This window comes from Acanthochromis polyacanthus, chromosome 19, assembly GCF_021347895.1.
Source record: "Acanthochromis polyacanthus isolate Apoly-LR-REF ecotype Palm Island chromosome 19, KAUST_Apoly_ChrSc, whole genome shotgun sequence".
NCBI lineage: Eukaryota > Metazoa > Chordata > Actinopteri > Pomacentridae > Acanthochromis > Acanthochromis polyacanthus.
In genome coordinates this window covers 7,761,780-7,780,992 of record NC_067131.1, presented here as the reverse complement: position 1 = coordinate 7,780,992, position 19,213 = coordinate 7,761,780, and the positions used below count along the sequence as shown (strand labels likewise).

Here is a 19,213-nt window from a genome sequence, read left to right as displayed (position 1 = left end):
TTTCCTGAAATTTCGGACTATTCAATAAACAAAAATGTCTATTATGCTTGTGTACATGAAACCCCAATTAACAGAACTGGTTAAATAAAAATAATTCTCAGCATTTTGGCACTGGTGGCTTTTCTAAAACCTCTTTGGTGTCCTGAATGTCAGCAAGAACAATGTGTCGAATACTCGGATAATTTCAAAGAGAAAAGTGACCGCTGGTGTACTTTAAATTAGCGGTGTTCATGGGAATGAATAATGATTAAGGCGGGTGAAAGAATTACAACCAAAAAATGACATAAAAAGGTCCACGTCCAGGCAATCAAAGTAAATGTCCTTTGTTTCAGTGGGCTAGAGACATTAAAAAAAAAACATAATTACCTGTCAGCTCGTGTCTTCTTCAGGATGGAGGGACAAGATGTGCAACGCTGAGTACCTGCATCATTTAGCAATTTTCATGTATAGTATCTTCAATGAGGAATCTGGATGTAAGGGAAAACTGTTGGGCTTTAGGCTATAGATCCAATATGGATCTCGGTGTTTGGTTTTATCTCTATCTCTGAAATCAAAGCTAATAACTTCAGTACCTGACAGTCTAACAGTTGAATCACTACCATGCTGTGCTTCTGTGTAGTTTTGGCCTTAAAAGAGCTCAACCACTTCTTTTAATGACATCAAACAGCCATAAATACATCAAGCTGAGTTATAACATGGCCAGTACTGCAATTTACGAACCCGAAATCAAGACATATCATTCTTGACCAGCCAAGTGTGCCTCAAAATAATGATTTAATCAGTGCTTTGAGTAAGTTTATGCTGGCTACTGCAACACAATCTGAATATGATCACACCCACTGATGGTTTCCACAACTCTAATATTCACTTATTGTAAGCATCTCTGTTGGTATCTCAGTTCAGGCACTATTTTCATTTTCTTCAGGCTTTTTTTCTGTAAACACTGCTATTGCTGGCTCACATGAATGTGTATTTCAGCTGTATGAATCACAGTCTGGCAAACAGCGTCTTGGTTTTAGCCGTCTCTTACCTCTGCTGTGACTCTCACTTCATTCATTATCGTGAAGCAAAGCGAAGCCGGTGGTCGTCCATTGACTCTGATTATGTATTTCCAATCAAAAACTCAGAAAAGCAATGTTCCCGGCTGTGGATAATAGAATTAAATGAATTTGTAATTAAATGAATTTTTCTAATGGAAAGTGAAGAGAGGACGCCCAGAGAAGTGAACAACAGGTAGATGAGTCATCCTCCTCTAGAGTTACTGGCAGGCGTTTTGCATGCAGTACCACAGGGCACAGAGATGCACACAGGAATCAGATGCTCTTTACTGTAATGTATGCTGGCTGCTGCACGATCACTGCAGTTTGCCTCCTTCTAAATGAATTAAAACTGACAATATATGGGGACATGTAAATTCCCTATAGCACGACTTGTGTTAAAAATTGGGTTAAAGCATTTGGCATGCTGTCAGAGTAGCTTGACTTGTTAAAAAATTTGCAAGACTGCAATTAAAGACACAGAACTCATGTCATTTGTCACCTGATTTAAGAAAATCTGTGACAATAAGTGAAGTTGCATTCAAATCCGAATCTAATATCTCACCTCTATGATGTATTTTTGTCACACCGGGGATACACAAGCTAACAATTTAATTGCACTGAATGTGTCTCATATTTACCCTCTTATTCTGAATGCCTTTTTATGCGCTGTGAAAATTATATCAGCATCTTAAAGAAGCCAAAGTTGATATTTTCTTGCTTGAGCATCCATATAAATATTTACTTGGGATGAAGTGTAATTTTTCACGGGTTATATGTATATTTAGTTGTCCATGTGACACATTTTTTGTGCTTGTATGGCACCTGTGATGTGTTATTTCCTTGAGAAGACTCCAGATTTCTAAAGATCTTGAGTACGGTGAGAGTTCTATAACTGTGCTTGCCTTTTTAAAGATTCGTAAGGGCTGCACACCGATCCAGAAATAAATCAGGTGAGAGTGTGACAACTAAAACGATTGGTCTGAGAGTCACACTTGCCAAGTGTGCCTCGGGTCTGCGGGGAGGGACGCGTCCTTCTGAGGACCTTGCCACGCTGATCAATATATATATCCCCTCTGGTGTGAACTACAAGAGGCACGTGGTGTAACAGAAAAATGGTCAGTGCACATTACTCCTTAAGGATTATGTGTCATTTGCCCTTTAAGATGCACATGCATTTCATCAGTGCACTCAGATGTCATAAACTTAATGCAAAAGGCCCATTAATATGAGAACTGGCAGGCGAGCCCAACGTTTTTGTCTGATTTATCTGTGGTGGCAAAGGAAAAATGAATAGCTTATCCTGTTCCAGTACTGCATCAGTCATAATTCTCAAGCTGGCACCTTATTCTTCGCACATTTAATGGATACAGAGCTTTATAATTTATCCTCTTCTTAACTGCAACTTTACCTGAATTAAATTTCAGGCACAGTACTTTGATTACATCCTCACTAAGTACCACAATCTGATTTCTCCATTATGTAAGGAACGAATACAAATGGGCTGGCTGAGAGGGAAAAAAAGGGGCAACGAGAGGGAGAGTGGAAGAGAGAGCAGGGGCACCGGGAGAGATAACAAATTAAAAGAAAGTCAGATGGAGAGACAGAAAAAAGAGGAATGACAAAGAGGAGGTGAGCAACAAAGAGCTGAAAGAGTGGAATGAGAGCAGCCATCCAGTCTGGATGAGCCTCTCTTGACCCTTTTGGTGTGTGGAATTGTGATGGAACACACACCAGGCTTTGAACCCGGACTTGCACCACATGCTCAAATGGACTGTCGGCACTATGTGTGTATGTGTGTGTGTGACATTGAAAACCAAGTAGCTTTACAGGAGCATCTTTAGGCTTTGGCTGAGGTTGTCAAAGCCTTATCGGAGCCTGGCCTTTGTGCATTCCCAGATCCTCACAGAGCCTGTGGCCTGTCACTTCCCTGCCAAAACTGGAGCCCATTTGTGGAATACGGTATGCCTTTTGACCATAGCTGAGTAGGATGCAGGTCTCAGCAGAGTGTAGGATCAAAGTCTGCACATTTCTCAGTGTCACCCGGTGATAACCCTCATTTCTCCTGCCAAACTGGATTCCACTCATATTTCACGAGCAAACTCCGGGCGTCGCTCGTCCCACGGCTCTGCTGCATATGAAATAATGACCTGTCCTGGATTGCACCGATATGCAGCCCTGCTTTGACCTCACGACTAATATAATCTGATCATCAGGTGGCGGCATGAAGAGTTTGGAACCAGCAGTGGAAAGTATTTGTATTTATTTCCATGCTACGTCTGTAATGTCAGAGTTTAGCGCATCTAGGTGTCTGCCTGACCCCAGTACCAGTCATAGCAGGGAGTGGACTCAGTGGTCAGTGGCCCCATGTAGCTTCTTAAGTCTATGCATTACAAGCCGTATTGGTCAAGGCTTAGCCATCAGACACTCACCAGCAAGCTCCCCTCCCAGATCTTAGGCAGTGTCTCCCTCAGGTGGGTGTCAGCGGTGTTCAGGGTCATGTCTGAGGTAATCCCGTCAAAAACAAAACAGAAAAAAAAAAATCTAGGTTATAAATCAACATTTAACCAAAGCACTGTGTGTATAACGCCATAGTATAGGATGTAGTTCAGAAAATGTCAAAGTATAGTATACTTTTCAAGAATAACATAGTATGGCCTGAAGTTCATGTCAGCAAAAAAAAACAAACAAACATAGATTATGTGTTTCAAAAAGCACAAAATAATAGGATGTTGCCTGAAATTGTCATGTATGATATGTGGTTCAAAAAATGTCATAGTGCAGTATGTTGTCAAAATAGTATGTTATTCAAGAAAACAGAGTATAATATGTGGTCAAAAAAATGACATAGAATAATAGTTCATTGCACAAGTAAAAGTATAGTAATTTTTAAAACTGTTCAAATTCTTATAGAAATTGTCATAGAAATATGTTAATTAAAAAAGCCTATAGTATAGTAGGTCGTTCTAAAAACGTCAGAGTTATAGCCTTTGGTCCAGAAAACGTTGTTATGTCCTGGCAAACACATGGCAGTAGCACCTTTTTGAGCCTTTTGAGAGGCAGCTGGCATAGTGATTGGACTGTACTTTGGTCTGAGCCAATCCAGCTTCAGCTCCAGAGACGGCTGGCGGGACGAGTCAATGGAGGCCGGATGGACGAAGGCATGCAGCTGAGTAGAATCCAGAAAACAACAGAGGAGGAGAACAGCAGCCCAGGGCCAGAACAAACAGAGTAGCATGGTATGTCTCTTAGAAAACATCATAGTTCGCCTTTGGGATGAAAAAACGCCATCATATACATCGTATGTAGTACAAATAAGTCAAAGGAAAGAGACATACATTGTAGAATTATAATAATTGTGGGCTGACTGATTTACTGATTGTCAGTGTTTCAGTTTTTACTGATTTACAGTAATAAATAAATTTATAAATGGCGCTACTTTGGCTCTGAACCTTTATCTAGCTGAGGTCTCTCTACTTCTGGAGTGATTTGATTGGTTATATGTCACGAATAAAACTCCTTTAACTTAACATCTGGAAACAAAACAAAAACGTATCAACAAAGTTTTCTGTTAGAATTTGTGTTCTTTTGAGTTTAACTCCAAGATTTTAAATACTTTCATTTACTGCAAATGAATATCTACTCCAAATGTGTCCCTAATAATCATTATCAGCCTTAATAAAAAAAAAACAAAAAAAAAAAAACACCCCTCTATACTGGACCACACTTAGTACAGTCCGGTTCCTCCTTCTATAAATCTGCTTGGAATCTTTCACTTCCTGTTTGTCAAAGTGGCCTTCTGCCTGGACAGGTTTTGTTGGAGCTCATCAACAAACATTTTGGGTAACTGCACTTTAATGTGGATGGATGACACTGAATTAGAGTCTGTTTTAATGAGACGGAGTTCAGATGTGTAGCTCTGTCATTAAATAGGAAATTATTTCTCCAAATTCACAGAGAAAAGTCTGAAATGTTTGCTAGGTTAGCGTCCCACATGTTCTTTAGCTCAGCTAAAGCTAACTCTCTCCAACTTCTAGATCTCTGGAGTTGCTTGTTGTTAAAACATCTTGCTCGAGTTGCTGAAGCTCAGAAAGTCTCAGATGTTTGTTCAAAATAAGCTCATTCTCAAGTCTTATCTGAACTGTCCTCTTTTGTTTGAACTTTCCCTAAACTTAGGAGTTGATGACAGAGCAGCACATCCAGACTCATTTATGTAGAGATTAAACTTCAGTGTCATTCATTGATGTTAAAGTGCAGTTTTTCAGATGTTTGTTGCACATGCTCCCGACCAAACCAGTCCAGGTGGAAGACGATGTGAAGAGAAGCTCCAGAGGATGAATATCACACATTTATGTTGGAAATAAATGTCCTTTAATTAGACATTGTCATGCAAAAGTTGGATTTTCCTTTAATGATGTTCAAATCTTTGTTGAGTGTTTTGTTGTTGGTTTCTAAATGTTTTCTGACACTCGGCCCCAAAGATTAAAACATTTTATGGCTCACAAGCTGCAACAGTTCACACATTATCAACTATCTTTCTGACTAAACTGAGATAAAAAGTGGTAAAAGTGCCTGATTCCTGCATCATGAATGTAAATCTTTTTGTTTTTTATGACAGTAAACTGAATATATTTGGATTTGACATTTGATAAACCAAAACAAGAAATGAATTACTGGAGATTTCTGTTATTTAGTCTGGACTAAACAAATAACAGCAGCATAAATCTCAAACATCATTATGAAGAGTCTGGATTGAGGTTTCTCACTTGATAACGATCAAAACATGAAATTTAGTTTGGTTTAAAGGAATATTCCACCTTAAATCTTTGAATGTTGACCTAAAAGGTTGGTTTCAGGAAGTATCCCACCTACAAGGTCCTCAAACATCGACTTTAAAGGAACATTGCCCCAAAAATCCTTGGAAATGCACCTAAAATGTTGGTTTAACCAAGTATTCCATCCAAAATTCTCAAAGAGACCTGAGGGGCTGGTTAAAAGCAATATTCCACCTAAAACCTCAACTAGGGCAGTATGTGGAGCACCGACAACAGAAAGAGGTCCTCTCTGGGTGGAAGAACTGCGTCCAAGTGGCAGCTCCCTTTCTGCTCTTACCTTACTCACTAAACTCAAGTGTCATGGAGGACTCGAGTAGTTGACGTTTCCTGCTGCAGCCTTCTCTTTCAGCTTTCTTCCACATCTGATCACTCCCGACCTGGTTTTTGTTTATGTTTTTTACCCTTTTTCCGAGCTTTGACCAATCCGACAACATGAAGTACATCATCGGCATCGGCGGTGTAACCAATGGAGGGAAAACCACCCTCACCAACCACCTGATCAAGAACCTGCCCAACTGCTGCGTGGTCCATCAGGATGACTTCTTCAAGCCCCAAGATCAGATTGAAGTTGGTGAAGATGGCTTTAAGCAGTATGATGTCATCACTGCTCTGGACATGGACGCCATGATGAGTAGGATCTTCGCGTGGCTGGAGAACCTGGTGAAGTTTGAGGAGTCTCATGGCGTTAATAACACCCTGGACACAGAGATCGTCCTGAAGTCCGACCACAAAGAGGAGGAGGAGACTCACATCCTCATTGTGGAGGGCTTCCTGCTTCACACCTACAGGCCTTTGATGGACGTGCTAAACCAACGTTACTTTATTTTCATCTCATATGAAGAATGCAAAAAGAGGAGGTGCTCTAGGAAGTAGACGGTGCCAGCCCCCCCCGGCCTGGTCGATGGCCACATCTGGACTATGGACCTGCAACACAAGAACATCTGCTCACTGTGAAAGATTATTGAGAGCAGCTTTTTGTGATTTCTATACAGAACACTATGATGTTTGCTGAGCTGTGCACTATTAAATGACTTAAGACTATGGAGTACTGTTACTCTTGTTCTCAGGTTTACTATGAAATGTACAGAGTGCTACTTACTGTTTTTTAAAATTTGCATTACTGCACGGAACATTTAAGATTATTTTACCACAGATCAAGGGTACAGATTGTTGTTGTTCACTGTGTATTGGGTCGTACTCATTTTGATTTGGACTGACTAGCATACAGAACCCTATGATGTTTCTGGTGTACAGCTGAGAACTAGTTGCTAAAAGTACAGAATATTATTTCTTATTTTAGGTGTGATAATTGTCAGTAAACATTCTAAGAAGTAGAAATTGACAGGATTGTATATAGTGCTGTTCTTGCACAATATTTGTCACTTAACTGCCCTCAGGATACTGTTGTTGAGCTTACTAGTTTTACACAACAGGCAGATACTGCAGCTAATGATGTTGTAATTCACATAAACAAGGAAACAAGTCCATCATAATTTGAATGTTAACAGTCCAAAATGAAAAGGTCATATACAGCTTTCCTACTGGGTTAAAGAGCCAAAAAAAAAAACAAAAAAAAAAACATGAAAAATACTTTGTAAAAGCGAGAGGTCGGTTTCAGCTTTCATTTTTTCTTACAACTTTTCGGTGGCCCCCCCAAAATATCTGTTGTACTCCCCTGTGCCCCCCCACTAAAATGAATCTGGACCCGCCCCTGGACCCAACCCTGGATAAACGGAATAAAACAGATAGATGGCTTGATGGATAAAGGCTACATTGGGTAGATGTGGTAGAAAGCTCTGTAAAAAGACTGAAAATGGTTGTGGAGTCGATTCCCAGACAGAAAGGATAAATGCATCACAGCTGCTCAGTCACCAACAGGTCAGACTGTCTAGCAGTGAGCAGTTTCAAGCTGAGAATGAATGCAATTATAAGCCAAGTAATGCATTCCTACAAAAGATCATTCAAGCGTACCCTGAATGAAATATAGTTCCCAAAATCTGCACTCAATACAAAGCATATACAGAGGAGCTGGCCAGGAGTGCTCCATTAATGTGTAAAGTATTAAATTAATTAGCGTGGATTTTATCGATTTCTGTAACTGGATGCATTATGCTTTGTTATGCGTGTTTCAAAGAGAAACCTGCTGTGTCTTGCAGCTTTTTCTCAGCAGCTCTGATGGTTTTAAATGCTGGAAATGAGAGCTCACTCATTGCTGACTAATGAGTTTGTTATTCTGCGGTAATTCAAGTAGGGTTTACTGGAAAGTCCCACACAAAAGTTGATTCTATCTTTTATTTTTTGACAGATCTACATCAAGATAAGATGATAAAAATGCCAATCTTTAGCTGATACCGTGTTTATTATGCTACAGTTGCTGTGGATGCAGTCTAAGCAGTAGAATCTGAGGTCAGCACTCGGGGGGCGGAAAGTCTTACACTGACTCAGTCAAGAAGCTCGAGAGGTTGTTGACACAAGATCGAATTCAAAATATGTTGTCTTCTGGGCATGACAAGTGTCAATTATGTCAAGTCTTTGTCAGTGGAAGTCCCAGTGTGCTGCTGGTGTGGATGTTTGTGAGACAGGCTGAGAGATGGATCATCCAGGGCCGTGGAAGTGTTATGCAGAGATTATATACCTTTGTGTGTCAGCAGGGCTTCAATTACATCTGCAGTGAAACCCCACTATCTTATCTCCACATTTCCTCCTATTGCAAGCTTTGCATTTACTCCCTGCATAATAAGTAATCTGCTTATGCTGCTTCTTTTTACTGCTTCATGACCCTGAGTTTCATTTCAGTAATGGCACAGCACCATCTAGTGTCAGACCTGTAATCATTGCAAAAAAAAAAAAGGAATAAATGCAGGGCAAAAATGCAAAGTTTTATGATGACACAGGACATTATCCGCATTTTTTGCCCCTGTAGGTTGATTTATAATATCAAAGCTGACCACAGGCACCTCTATACATCTGGTCCTAGAAGCAGTTTTCACAAAAAAGCAGGTTACTGTAAATGAGTTATAGTTACGTTTGCTCAAAGCTGAAATCCCTTCAAATGTGACCAAAAACTAAAGAGATCTGGTTTGCATTTCACTTTCAACATTCAAATGTTCCAGTAAAAAGCAGATTTACCGAGCTACAAAGGAAGCGCGGTCCAGAAAAGCTTTTTGTTTTCTCAGACATGATTCAGATTTTAATCAGCAAAGTTACCGCGATGACTCAGTGAACCTGCTTCCTCACACTCCAAATTACTTTTCTTTCTGGTTCAGATAAACGGCAAGTCAACAGATAAGATTGGAAAAATTTATTTGAAGAACAAGGGGTTTTGTAACAACTCGAAAGGTGATATTGCGAGAACACAATTTTTAAATACATACAGCAAAAACTTTAAACCAAACCAGCCTTGGCTAGCAGCATGATTTCTAAGAATAATTACTCGCTATGTAGCATGTTTAAAGAGCTCCCCCCCCTGCCAAGTCAAATATACCAAAATATAATGTAACAAGCAAAGATTAATCTTCACTGCTTCATGATTTAAGTTTCTCGAAGAATACAGTTGTTTGACAGCATTTCTTCTACCGTAACACACATCATTACTTAAGTAAAATTACAGTGAAACAGCTACTACAGTGTCTGGTCCATCAGATTAGAACTGATTGAACTTTCAGAATTGCAAAATATGAGTCCAATTATGTTTTTTTTAAATGAAATCTTGGAATTATGGAATCTGAAAACTCCAAGGTCAACTGAAGAAACTTCAGTCCACATAAATCTGACCTTTTACTTGACAGTGGATTCACAAGGTTCATACCAGCAGGCAGCAATAGCTCAGTAGACCAACTGTGCAAAAATAAACTGCAGTAAAGTGCTGTAGAGGTTGTAACTGCATGTCTTTGTTGAAATAAATTGAAATACAGCTTCGCAACCCTAAATTGCCAGCTTCCTTCTTGAAAACTGCAGAAATTGAATTAAAGACAACGCATTTACCATCTATGTCACATACCACCAGTGATAATGTAAATTAAATGATATTTTCTGTGCTGGAGTCTTTCCTGAGGCACTCTAACGGAATGCTTTTTCTTTACAGCAGTTTTTCTGTATAAAAGTATCCTCACAGAAGCACACTCCATTCACATTATTTGCACACGGTACTTTTACAGTAATTCCCTCAAGACATCCGCTTCCAGAGAACAAACCTCTGAAAATAAAATAATATTAAATAAGAGCTACTTAGAAATGTTTAGAGAGACTTTTGTCTTGTTTGATGGGTATGTTGTTGAATTGCAGAAACGGTGTACTTTAGAAGGACAGGATGGTTCTCTGGATGATGTCGACACATTCCTGCAGCTCGTGCTCTTTGATGATGAGGGGAGGGGCCAGGCGGATGATGTCGCCGTGGGTGGGCTTGGCCAGGAGTCCGTTGTCACGAAGACGCAAGCACACCTTCCAGGCGTTGTAGTCTGGGGAGATTGTTGTACTACAGGTTAGACCTCTGGGTGCAAAGTTACTTTGTTATTTTGCTGCATATCGCACTGCTTTCATTTAGTTTATTTATTTCAACCTCAAGATGATGGCGAATGCAAGAGCTATGTCAACTAACTCAATATAAAATTAAATTTCTGTTAACCCTCTGAACCTCAGAACCAAAGGGTGGGTGTGAAAGGCTTATCTAAAAAAAAAAAAGCCCAAGTTACACCATTCATTTTTAAAAACCAGCAGGTTTTCAACATTCCAATGCTTTCTGAACTATTTATCTGTGACAAGCTCAAAATCATTTCATCAAAATCACCTCATTTTCCTTGTCTCTTTCAAAAAAACCTGCTACAAATGAACCATTTACACGAACCAATTCTGTAAAAAACTAAAAATGCAGATTCCACTCCCCCCCCCCCCCCCCCATTTTTGTACAGTAACAATCAAGAAAGTCCAAATTCATTTTTTCTCTTTAAGTTTTATGGAATTACAGTTTCATCATACTGCACAAAATCTATGTTTGAGTTCTCCCTACTTCTAGTCTGGTTGTGCTCTTTCTATAGAGGCACAGGACTTTATACTACAGTTAAAAATGAGACCGAAGTGCATAAAAATGTGCTCGGAGCAAAAAATTCTAGGTTCAGAGAGTTCAAGCAAGAACTCATTTGACCCTACTGTTTAAGCTGTGCAAGTCTCCATGCCCTGATTTCCAAAGTAGACAGACGGTCATTTATCTTTGCATATTCTGACTAAACGGTCCAAAATCATTGGAAGTGTTTTGGCGTACATTTGCTTTAAGAATGTCAGTTTTGATCTCCAGAGGGATGCACTTCCCTTGACCACATCGAACTTCATTTAGACAAAAAAAATAAAAATAAAAAAAATAAAATGATAATAGACAAAGGTTTGTACTTTAGCTACCAAATAATGATCACCAACAGGGCTGCTGTTGTAGAAACGGTACGATATCGTACCTTTGGTCTCTTTGATGACGAATGCGTTCAGGAGGCCTTTTCCTCTCACTGCTGTCACAATGTCTTTGGGCAGTTTACGAAGTTCAGCCCGTAGCAGCTCCCCCATCTTTTGAGCATTCTCTGCCAGCTTCTCTTCCTCCAGCACCTGCAGATGACATCAGTGGGGGTTTAAAAAGAGACAGAATTCATGCCTATGCATTTTAAAAAAGGCCAAAACATTTGACTTGTTAAGGGAACAAAGAAGTAGTAAGATGCTTCAACACTGACCTGGAGTGCAGCGATAGCAACCTGACAGGCCACCGGGTTCCCTCCAAACGTGGACCCGTGTTCTCCAGGCTTGATGGTCAACATGATCCCATCATCACACAGCACAGCAGACACCTGACCAGACAAGTACAGTTTAGTTCAAGCAAAGGTGAACCTTGCACAAGTATGATAATCTATAGTGTCCAACAAAGCTGGACTTCAAAAGTTCAAAAAATAAAATCTATATTGTGATATCAAACGTGGCTGAACAACAACTGCAATGCTTACAGGGTAAACGCCTCCAGACAGAGCTTTGCCCAGAATCACCAGGTCTGGACGGACTTCCTCGTGGTCTACAGCCAACCGCCGGCCGGTACGTGCCAAACCTGTCTGCACCTCATCAGCAATCCACAACACCTGGACAAAGCACAAAGAACTTTATTAGTAACTGTAAAATCCATGAACCATATTGGTGTTACTACAGTTTTTGTGGCCTGTGGATTCATAAATATAAAATGGTTTCACAGCATATCACATCTGAAAAAAAAGGAGCATTGCTTCTCAGTTAAACTGGCCTAGGCAAGTAAAAACTGAAAAGAAATGTAAAATCTGATCAACAAAAGACCAGCATGAGACCGATTTGCAGCTACTACAAGATCTCCTACTCTCCCACGTATTAACTGTGGTAGCACAGAGGACAGGATATACAAAATAAAATTTGGCAATCAATGCCAACACCACTGAAATTCCATAATTTTCAATACCAGATTAATTCAAAAGGAAAAAAAAAATGTTACTTGAATCAATGTTTTTTAACATAGACTCTTTATAAACTGCGGTAAAGTGTGCAGACTGAACACTAATGACTGCAGACTATTCACTAGCAGCTCTGAGCTCACATACTAATTTTTGCTACATCAGCCTAAATAATCTAACATTTGTCTGTGTAAACGATGTGTGTTCGGCAAAAACAGATGCAGCCGTTGCACTTTGCAAACAATACCAGTAACACCTCGAGGTGTGAACATTACACAACTGTAACCTGCTCAGGTTGAATTCTTTGTATAGATCAGGTGCCCGTCTTTGAGCTGCATAGACAGGGCAAGTTTGAAAATGTTTGCTTCTTTTCTCTTTTATTTAAGGTTGCATAAATTTTGGCTGTCTCTAATGTGACCTGATCATCCAACTCAAATGCAAAAACAAAAGCTATATACATTCACAACACTTAGTTTTTCACTGCACCTATAGCATCTATAGCGCCTGAGAAAAACAAGTACTGTCACATTTTTAGAATTTTGCCATCGATTAGGTACCAAATCACTGGTTGTTGTGACTTCCCTAGCAATAACTTTAGCTAAACAGGATTGACCTGCTTGCTTTAACGCACCTTAAATCCTTACTTTTCTTCTAAAGCACTGGTTATCTACAGTGTCTCTTTACTTTTTACACCAGATAATAGACTTACAAAGCTAAGAACATCAGCATGGTCTCTGCCATCAATTAACACTGCTGTTAAATTGTGCAACTAAACCTTAAGAGCCATGCATAAGGGGAATTTAAAGTGCATTAGTTCACCAGGCAGCATGATGAAAGCTTGGCGATTGTTGTAACTACAATCAGGTTCCAACAAAACTCTTCGGTGTCCAGAGAGGGCAGTTTAAAACCGTGTATTCAGACACCTACCCCTGTTTACGAGCACCTAAAAATGGACTAGCACACTTTGTTTACTGAGCTCGCCCTTAGCTGGATGCCTGCTGTGTTGTCCTTACACTCATAAAGCAGGAGGCGTTCAATCATAAATCACTGAAGCATCAGTTACAGGAAATTAATTCAAATTTCACATACATTATTGTGTTTTATCACAAGCAAACTAGACCGTGGTTTAATTTTGAGATGACAGTCTGTTGAATCACTTGTGACATTTCATCTACAGATCTATAACTCTATTCAGACTTACATTATGTTTTGTGCAAAGTTCTCGGATTTTTGTCAGGTAGCCCTGGTCAGGCACCACCACACCAGCTTCCCCCTGGATGGGCTCCACCATGAAAGCTGCAACATTTGGGTCTTGGAGGGCTTTCTGGAAACAAGGGAGGAAAAAAAGATACAAGTCGGACATTTTTATCTGTGTCCGAAATACTTCTGTGTACATAGAAAAGCAGCACCTGAAAAGATAACCTTCTCAGCAGACACATGCAACGTCAGCAGCCTTGGATCCTTTTGTTTATACAGGCAGTGAGGGTGTCGACTCAGCTGGGGTTGGAGAATCTTACTCATAGTCATCGCTTCCCAACAAACCCTGTAATTTGACCGTGCACTGAAACTTGTACTTTCAGCGCACACAAGTAAGAGCTGTATAAAAGTCTGGTATGCAGTGACTGGAACTTGAAATGTCTCCCTATAATTCTCCAGTTTTATGGTGCAGTTTGACCGCTAGGTTGGACCAAATAAAGATGCGCAATCTCTGCTTGTCATTTCGCAACGCTGTCTTTTAACGGCATGATAGATATCATAGTGGGTGTCCTGAAGTTACACTCAAACCTGTACCTCCAGTGCAGGAATGTCGTTGTATGGGACCAGCTCAAAGCCTGGCATGTAGGGACCAAACCCTTCGTAGCTGCTGGGGTCAGTGGAGCTGGAGATGGCTGCCATGGTGCGGCCCCAGAAGTTTCCATCTAATCAATAAGGAGAAATAAGATGTTTGTCAGATTGTTGTCCAAGATATGGAACATTTTACAGATCTGATTTGTAGTCATGAAGAAACGTGTCATGGTGAGGCTCATTGGTCAGTCAGTTGGTAAGATTGCTATTCTAGAAATATTAGGTCATCTTACCTTATTGCAGCATTGTATTGTGCTATTTTGTGATTGTTAATTCTTGGGATAATTTTGCTGATTTCTGAAGGCTATTTGAACTGTGTTGCCTCAGTAAACAGGTATTTTATGACTGAATGATCCAATAAAAATACATTTCCCAACTCGCTAAGGTGACAAACTCCAAAACTGTGACGTTATTTTTTAAAAACATAAGACGGCACCTTACCTGCAAAAATGATTTTGGCCTTGTTTTTGGGAACCCCCTTTACGTTGTAAGCCCACTTGCGAGCGAGCTTGCACGCTGTCTCGCCACCTTCCACGCCTAATTTGTCACAAAAGGAAACAAACGTCAACAAATCAAGTCACGATAACCTCTGAAGATGCATCAAACAGTCAGCATCAAGCGTTACCTGTATTCATGGGTAGAACTTTGTCATAGCCAAACAAGTTGGTGATGTACTCCTCATAGGCTCCCAGCACGTCGTTGTAGAATGCTCTGGATGTCAGGGTGAGTTTAGACGCCTGGGCAGTGAGTGCAGCGATGATCTTGGGGTGACAGTGTCCCTGGTTGACTGCACTGTAAGCGCTGAGGAAGTCATAATACCGGCTGCCCTCCACGTCCCACACATGGACGCCTGGAGCAAAGAGGAAAACCAAAGTCTTGGGGCATGTTGATGATGATTCATAAACCATAATATGTATATCACTTAACCTCATATAAGACAAACTTTAGAAGTCATATGATACTCTGAACTAACTCACCCTCTCCTCTCTCTAAGGCCACAGGCAGGGGATGGTAGTTGTGTGCTCCATATTTGTCCTCACGGGCATAGATTTCCTCTGAGGTGAGCGGGCGTTCTTCCCTCTTTTTGGAAGCAGCAGTGGACGCGGGACGTGTTCCAGAATGGATGCCCCGACTGAGAACAGGTGCAGCACGGCTCAGGCCACGGCTGAGCTGGAGAATCATTCTCTTCATGTTGTACACTGTGTGTTAGGTCTGGTTAAACATACACAAAGACCCAAGAATCAGTTGGCATCAAGGCTGAATTTATGATATCGTGCAGAGTTAATTTGTGTCAGGCAGCGAGGGATGTTTTATATAACTGTCCTGAGTGGTTAATAAGTTTCTTTGACAAGATTTTTTTTTTAAACAACATTGTGTAAAGGAGCTTTTAGCTTTGCGTTTTTGTCCTTAAACAATTTAAATACATGCCATAACTGGAAGCTTTATTAGTGTCAAATGCATCCATCAATCTAACTATGAAACATTTCAAATTTAGAACTACATAAACACTAATGCTTCGAACAAGTTTGTCAAGTTTTTGTTGTCAACAGTTAGGACTTAATTACACCTTTTTTGCTCTCACTATTAGTAAAGACACTAAAGATACAATCATTTGTCAGTTGCAGCTCTGTTGGATGAGCGCACCATGTACCTTCAAGAATCCCTTAGGAAAAACTATAAAAAATTTTAACCATTTTTCTATGTTTGTCTTACATTTCAAGAAACCCCTCAGAAGATTTTCAATCTACAATGAAGGTGCACAACATTGCATTTCCAGTAAAGGCTGAGACAGGAAATGATCTTTGTAATTTGAAGTTGAAACATTTGTAAAATTATCAAAACACAACTGGCTGACACACAACTACTTCAGTAGCAGAGGCTAAGAATCAGACAAAAATATGGAACAAATTGGCATCAACACAGGTTTTTCTTGATTATTAACCAAGGAGATCAAGATTGATTGTGTGAAATAAGTAAGTAAGTAAAAATAAGTAAAACTTTAACTTAGTGGTGAGTGCACTAACATAAAGTGGATTCCTACGAGTCAAAAATACAGGAAATGATGTACTTGAAAAATAATACATTAAACAAAACAATTCATATCTTGGGGACACATCAAAAAAAAAATCTGATTTTAATTGAAGTTTTTCTTTGATTTTGGCATCTGTATCCATACACCCAGCACAACCCTCATAAATCAACACAATTATAAAATGTACTAATTCGGCTTAATTGGCAGTAATGCTGCCGTCACCAACACATAAGAGCTTTAGCAAAAAAGAAACGACCCTCAAAAACATCAACGTGGCAGCATAGATTGGGCCTTATTGGCTACTATACCGTAGTGTGAGATTCCACAGATCGCATAGGCTTTACAAGACTGCTGAACAACGGTTCTCTTTTAAAATCGATACAATGGGGTGGCAGACTTCTGCTGGACGTGGGTTAACAAAAGATAATCCCACAGCAGCATGGAAACGCAGCTGTGATGTTCCAGACTTTTCTGACACAAATTTAAACAGACTTTAAGAAAAAACTTATGTAGTCTTGGAACATTCTTTTCCTTATTTACATACTTGTGAAAAGAATTTGGCCTTTTTTAAGCAGCAGCACTGAATGTTTTTGAGGTGACTTCACTTCACTTTTAGCATTTAAATGAGTTGGAAACTTGGCAAGTTAGGTTGAATTTTTGAGCCTGTATATCAGCTGTTGTGGGTGATTGTCATTTTAGTCTGAAAAAAAATCCTTACCACTTTATTTTTTGTCAAAATGACAAGACTACAGCAGTGTGGAAAAGTACCAGCTGTATAGGAGAGTAAAGAGTAGATAACCAGTGTTGCTGCATGAACCTGTTGCAGTGAATAAACACACACAGCAAACAGACAGCAGCCTCAACGGGGGTACATCAAGGGGAGTAGACCTGACAGTGCTCCTGATTTGTCAATCAGTCACCACTAAAAGTCGTTTTGGAAGTTGATAGGTTGATGGGGAGCTGCCTCCACACACACCCACCGGCATCCATACCACCCAGGCGCTAAATAAAGATGTCCATTTTGATGGTATTGGCAAGTAAGTAGCTCTGCGAAGCCATCCTGTATTATATAATACATGCACAACGTGTCCATTTATAGTCTTAAATTACATAGTTAAACTGTGGCCCGGTTAAATTTGATACATGTCACCTAGTCAGCATAAATAAATACACGTTTCTTTTTCCCCAAAGGGTATGCCCACTCAAATCAATAATAACCACCTAGGGATGCGTCGCTTCGAGGAGTAACCGAAAGCTAGCTAATATTAGCATGTTTAGCTGTCATTTTCCTCGTCGCTCTGACTAAATTAGCCCCCAAAAAATCGAAATAAAGTAATAAATTGTAGTCGAACAGTACCAGAAACAAGCGGGGTGCAGTGACAATCCTCTTCAAAACAGCGGGTTGCTGTCTATCCCGGCTGATATTTGATGCGGACGGTTCCGGTGCGGCTTATATGACCGTCTGAGGATGCCGAGGATGGACATGTGCAGACGTCAACGTACGTGATTGCGTAAGAGGGCACGCCTTCCATGGTGTAACTTTTTCCAGTACTTGCACCAATAAAAACTAGCAGTTTATTTTGCTGGCTTTGTGGGTTTTCTAGGGCCCAAAAACTTAATAAATAGCAACCTTTCCACTTCAAGATGCAGTAGAAAATAAATGAAACCTGTCCTCATTTTGTGAACCATGTCAGTTGGTATTACTGCTGTTATTTCCTATTCATCTTTCATTTATTTCTGTTTGATATGGAAAAGTTAAGGTTTAGATGCCTCGCACAGTTATACCTTTGGCTGAGCTCATATACAACAGGTAATGGTTGTGTTACAGGCAGCAATATTAATTTTTACAGTGAACAGCTTTTCTTGGCTGCACAGAGTTTGTTCCACAATGAGTGCAAAAGCTACAGTTTGAGTGTCTGTGTGCACACACTAGGTTCTGCATCAAGCTTTCAAAAAACACAACTGTACAAACATACATTTGCTTAATAGTTCGTGTATTTTTGAATGTTTTATCATCATCATCCCTTTTAATGGTTTACGGTCTTCGCTGGTGGCGTAAACTGTTACATTTCATCTTTATCACATCCAGCGATCACTTCTTTTTCACGGGCCTCGTTTATAACGGCCGGACTGCTTGTTGCATCATGAAATTCAAAGCACTCTATCGACCAGGGAGATCTGGCACTCCGTTTACTTATATTTACATATATTTTGTTTTCCCACTACAGGCAAACAAGCATGATGAATGTATGGCCCTGCTGGGACACAGAGCTGGTCTGAGATGAGGCAACTTCCAGACTCCACTGTAAAGTCTGGAGAGGGAACATTTTATTCCGTTTTATCTCAACGTGACAAATAAAGGCTCTTTTCTTTAAAGTTCAATCTGCAGATGGCAAGAATGTGTTAATTTCTTTACAAAATAAGGTGTTAAAACATGCAAAGCCACATGTTCTGTTACAGCCTCAGCTTAGGTTGTGAACTGTGGCAGGGCTCTCTCCTCCCTCGGCCTTGCTCTCTCTCTCTTTGCAGGTGTGCGCTGTGCTGATGAGGAGTCCAGGTGTGTGTCATCTGTCATCAGCAGATCATGTGCAGGTGTTATAAAGGTGAACTTTTGAGCAGATCAAGTAAACCTGGATTCACTGATTTAAAAACTTTCACTGCTAAAATGTGTGTCTCTCTTTCTTTAAACCAAGCTACAAAAATGTCATAGTGATAAGTGTGACTGAACACTCAAAAAGGTGCAAAAGAAAAAACCCAACCTTTACTCCACTGCTGGGTCTGTATGACCAAAAAGACGCACTGGGTTGATTTTTACAGTTTAACCCAAAATACGGGGTTGTTCGTTTGACCCAACCAAGAGAGTGAACTCAAGTATTTCACTGGGTTAAATATTAACCATCTACTGGGTTATTTCCTGTCTCACTGCCTTCCTGAATTTATTTAATACTATTAATAATAACAATAATAAATCAGTTTCTGCACATGAATTTAATATGCCATTGAAATCCCTGGTGCAAA

General features: G+C 40.0%; 2 protein-coding genes across 2 annotated transcripts; one reads left to right on the top strand and one right to left on the bottom strand.

Moving 5' to 3' along the window:
* The first annotated feature begins 5,915 nt into the window (after nt 1-5,915).
* Nucleotides 5,916-6,745, top strand: LOC127531121 (nicotinamide riboside kinase 2-like). Its single transcript, XM_051939579.1, has one exon. It carries the CDS (start codon nt 6,263-6,265, stop codon nt 6,743-6,745), a length of 483 nt encoding a protein of 160 aa, XP_051795539.1. The 5' UTR covers nt 5,916-6,262.
* Nucleotides 6,746-9,158: 2,413 nt separating this feature from the next.
* On the bottom strand, nt 9,159-17,703 carry oat (ornithine aminotransferase). The gene is made up of 10 exons (XM_022222434.2): nt 17,553-17,703; nt 15,141-15,375; nt 14,789-15,013; nt 14,605-14,700; nt 14,110-14,237; nt 13,520-13,642; nt 11,851-11,979; nt 11,584-11,697; nt 11,317-11,461; nt 9,159-10,329 (listed from the first exon to the last, which is right to left on the bottom strand). Exons 2-10 carry the CDS (start codon nt 15,352-15,354, stop codon nt 10,169-10,171), a joined length of 1,335 nt encoding a protein of 444 aa, XP_022078126.2. The 5' UTR covers nt 15,355-15,375; nt 17,553-17,703; the 3' UTR covers nt 9,159-10,168.
* Between the last annotated feature and the right edge of the window lie 1,510 nt (nt 17,704-19,213).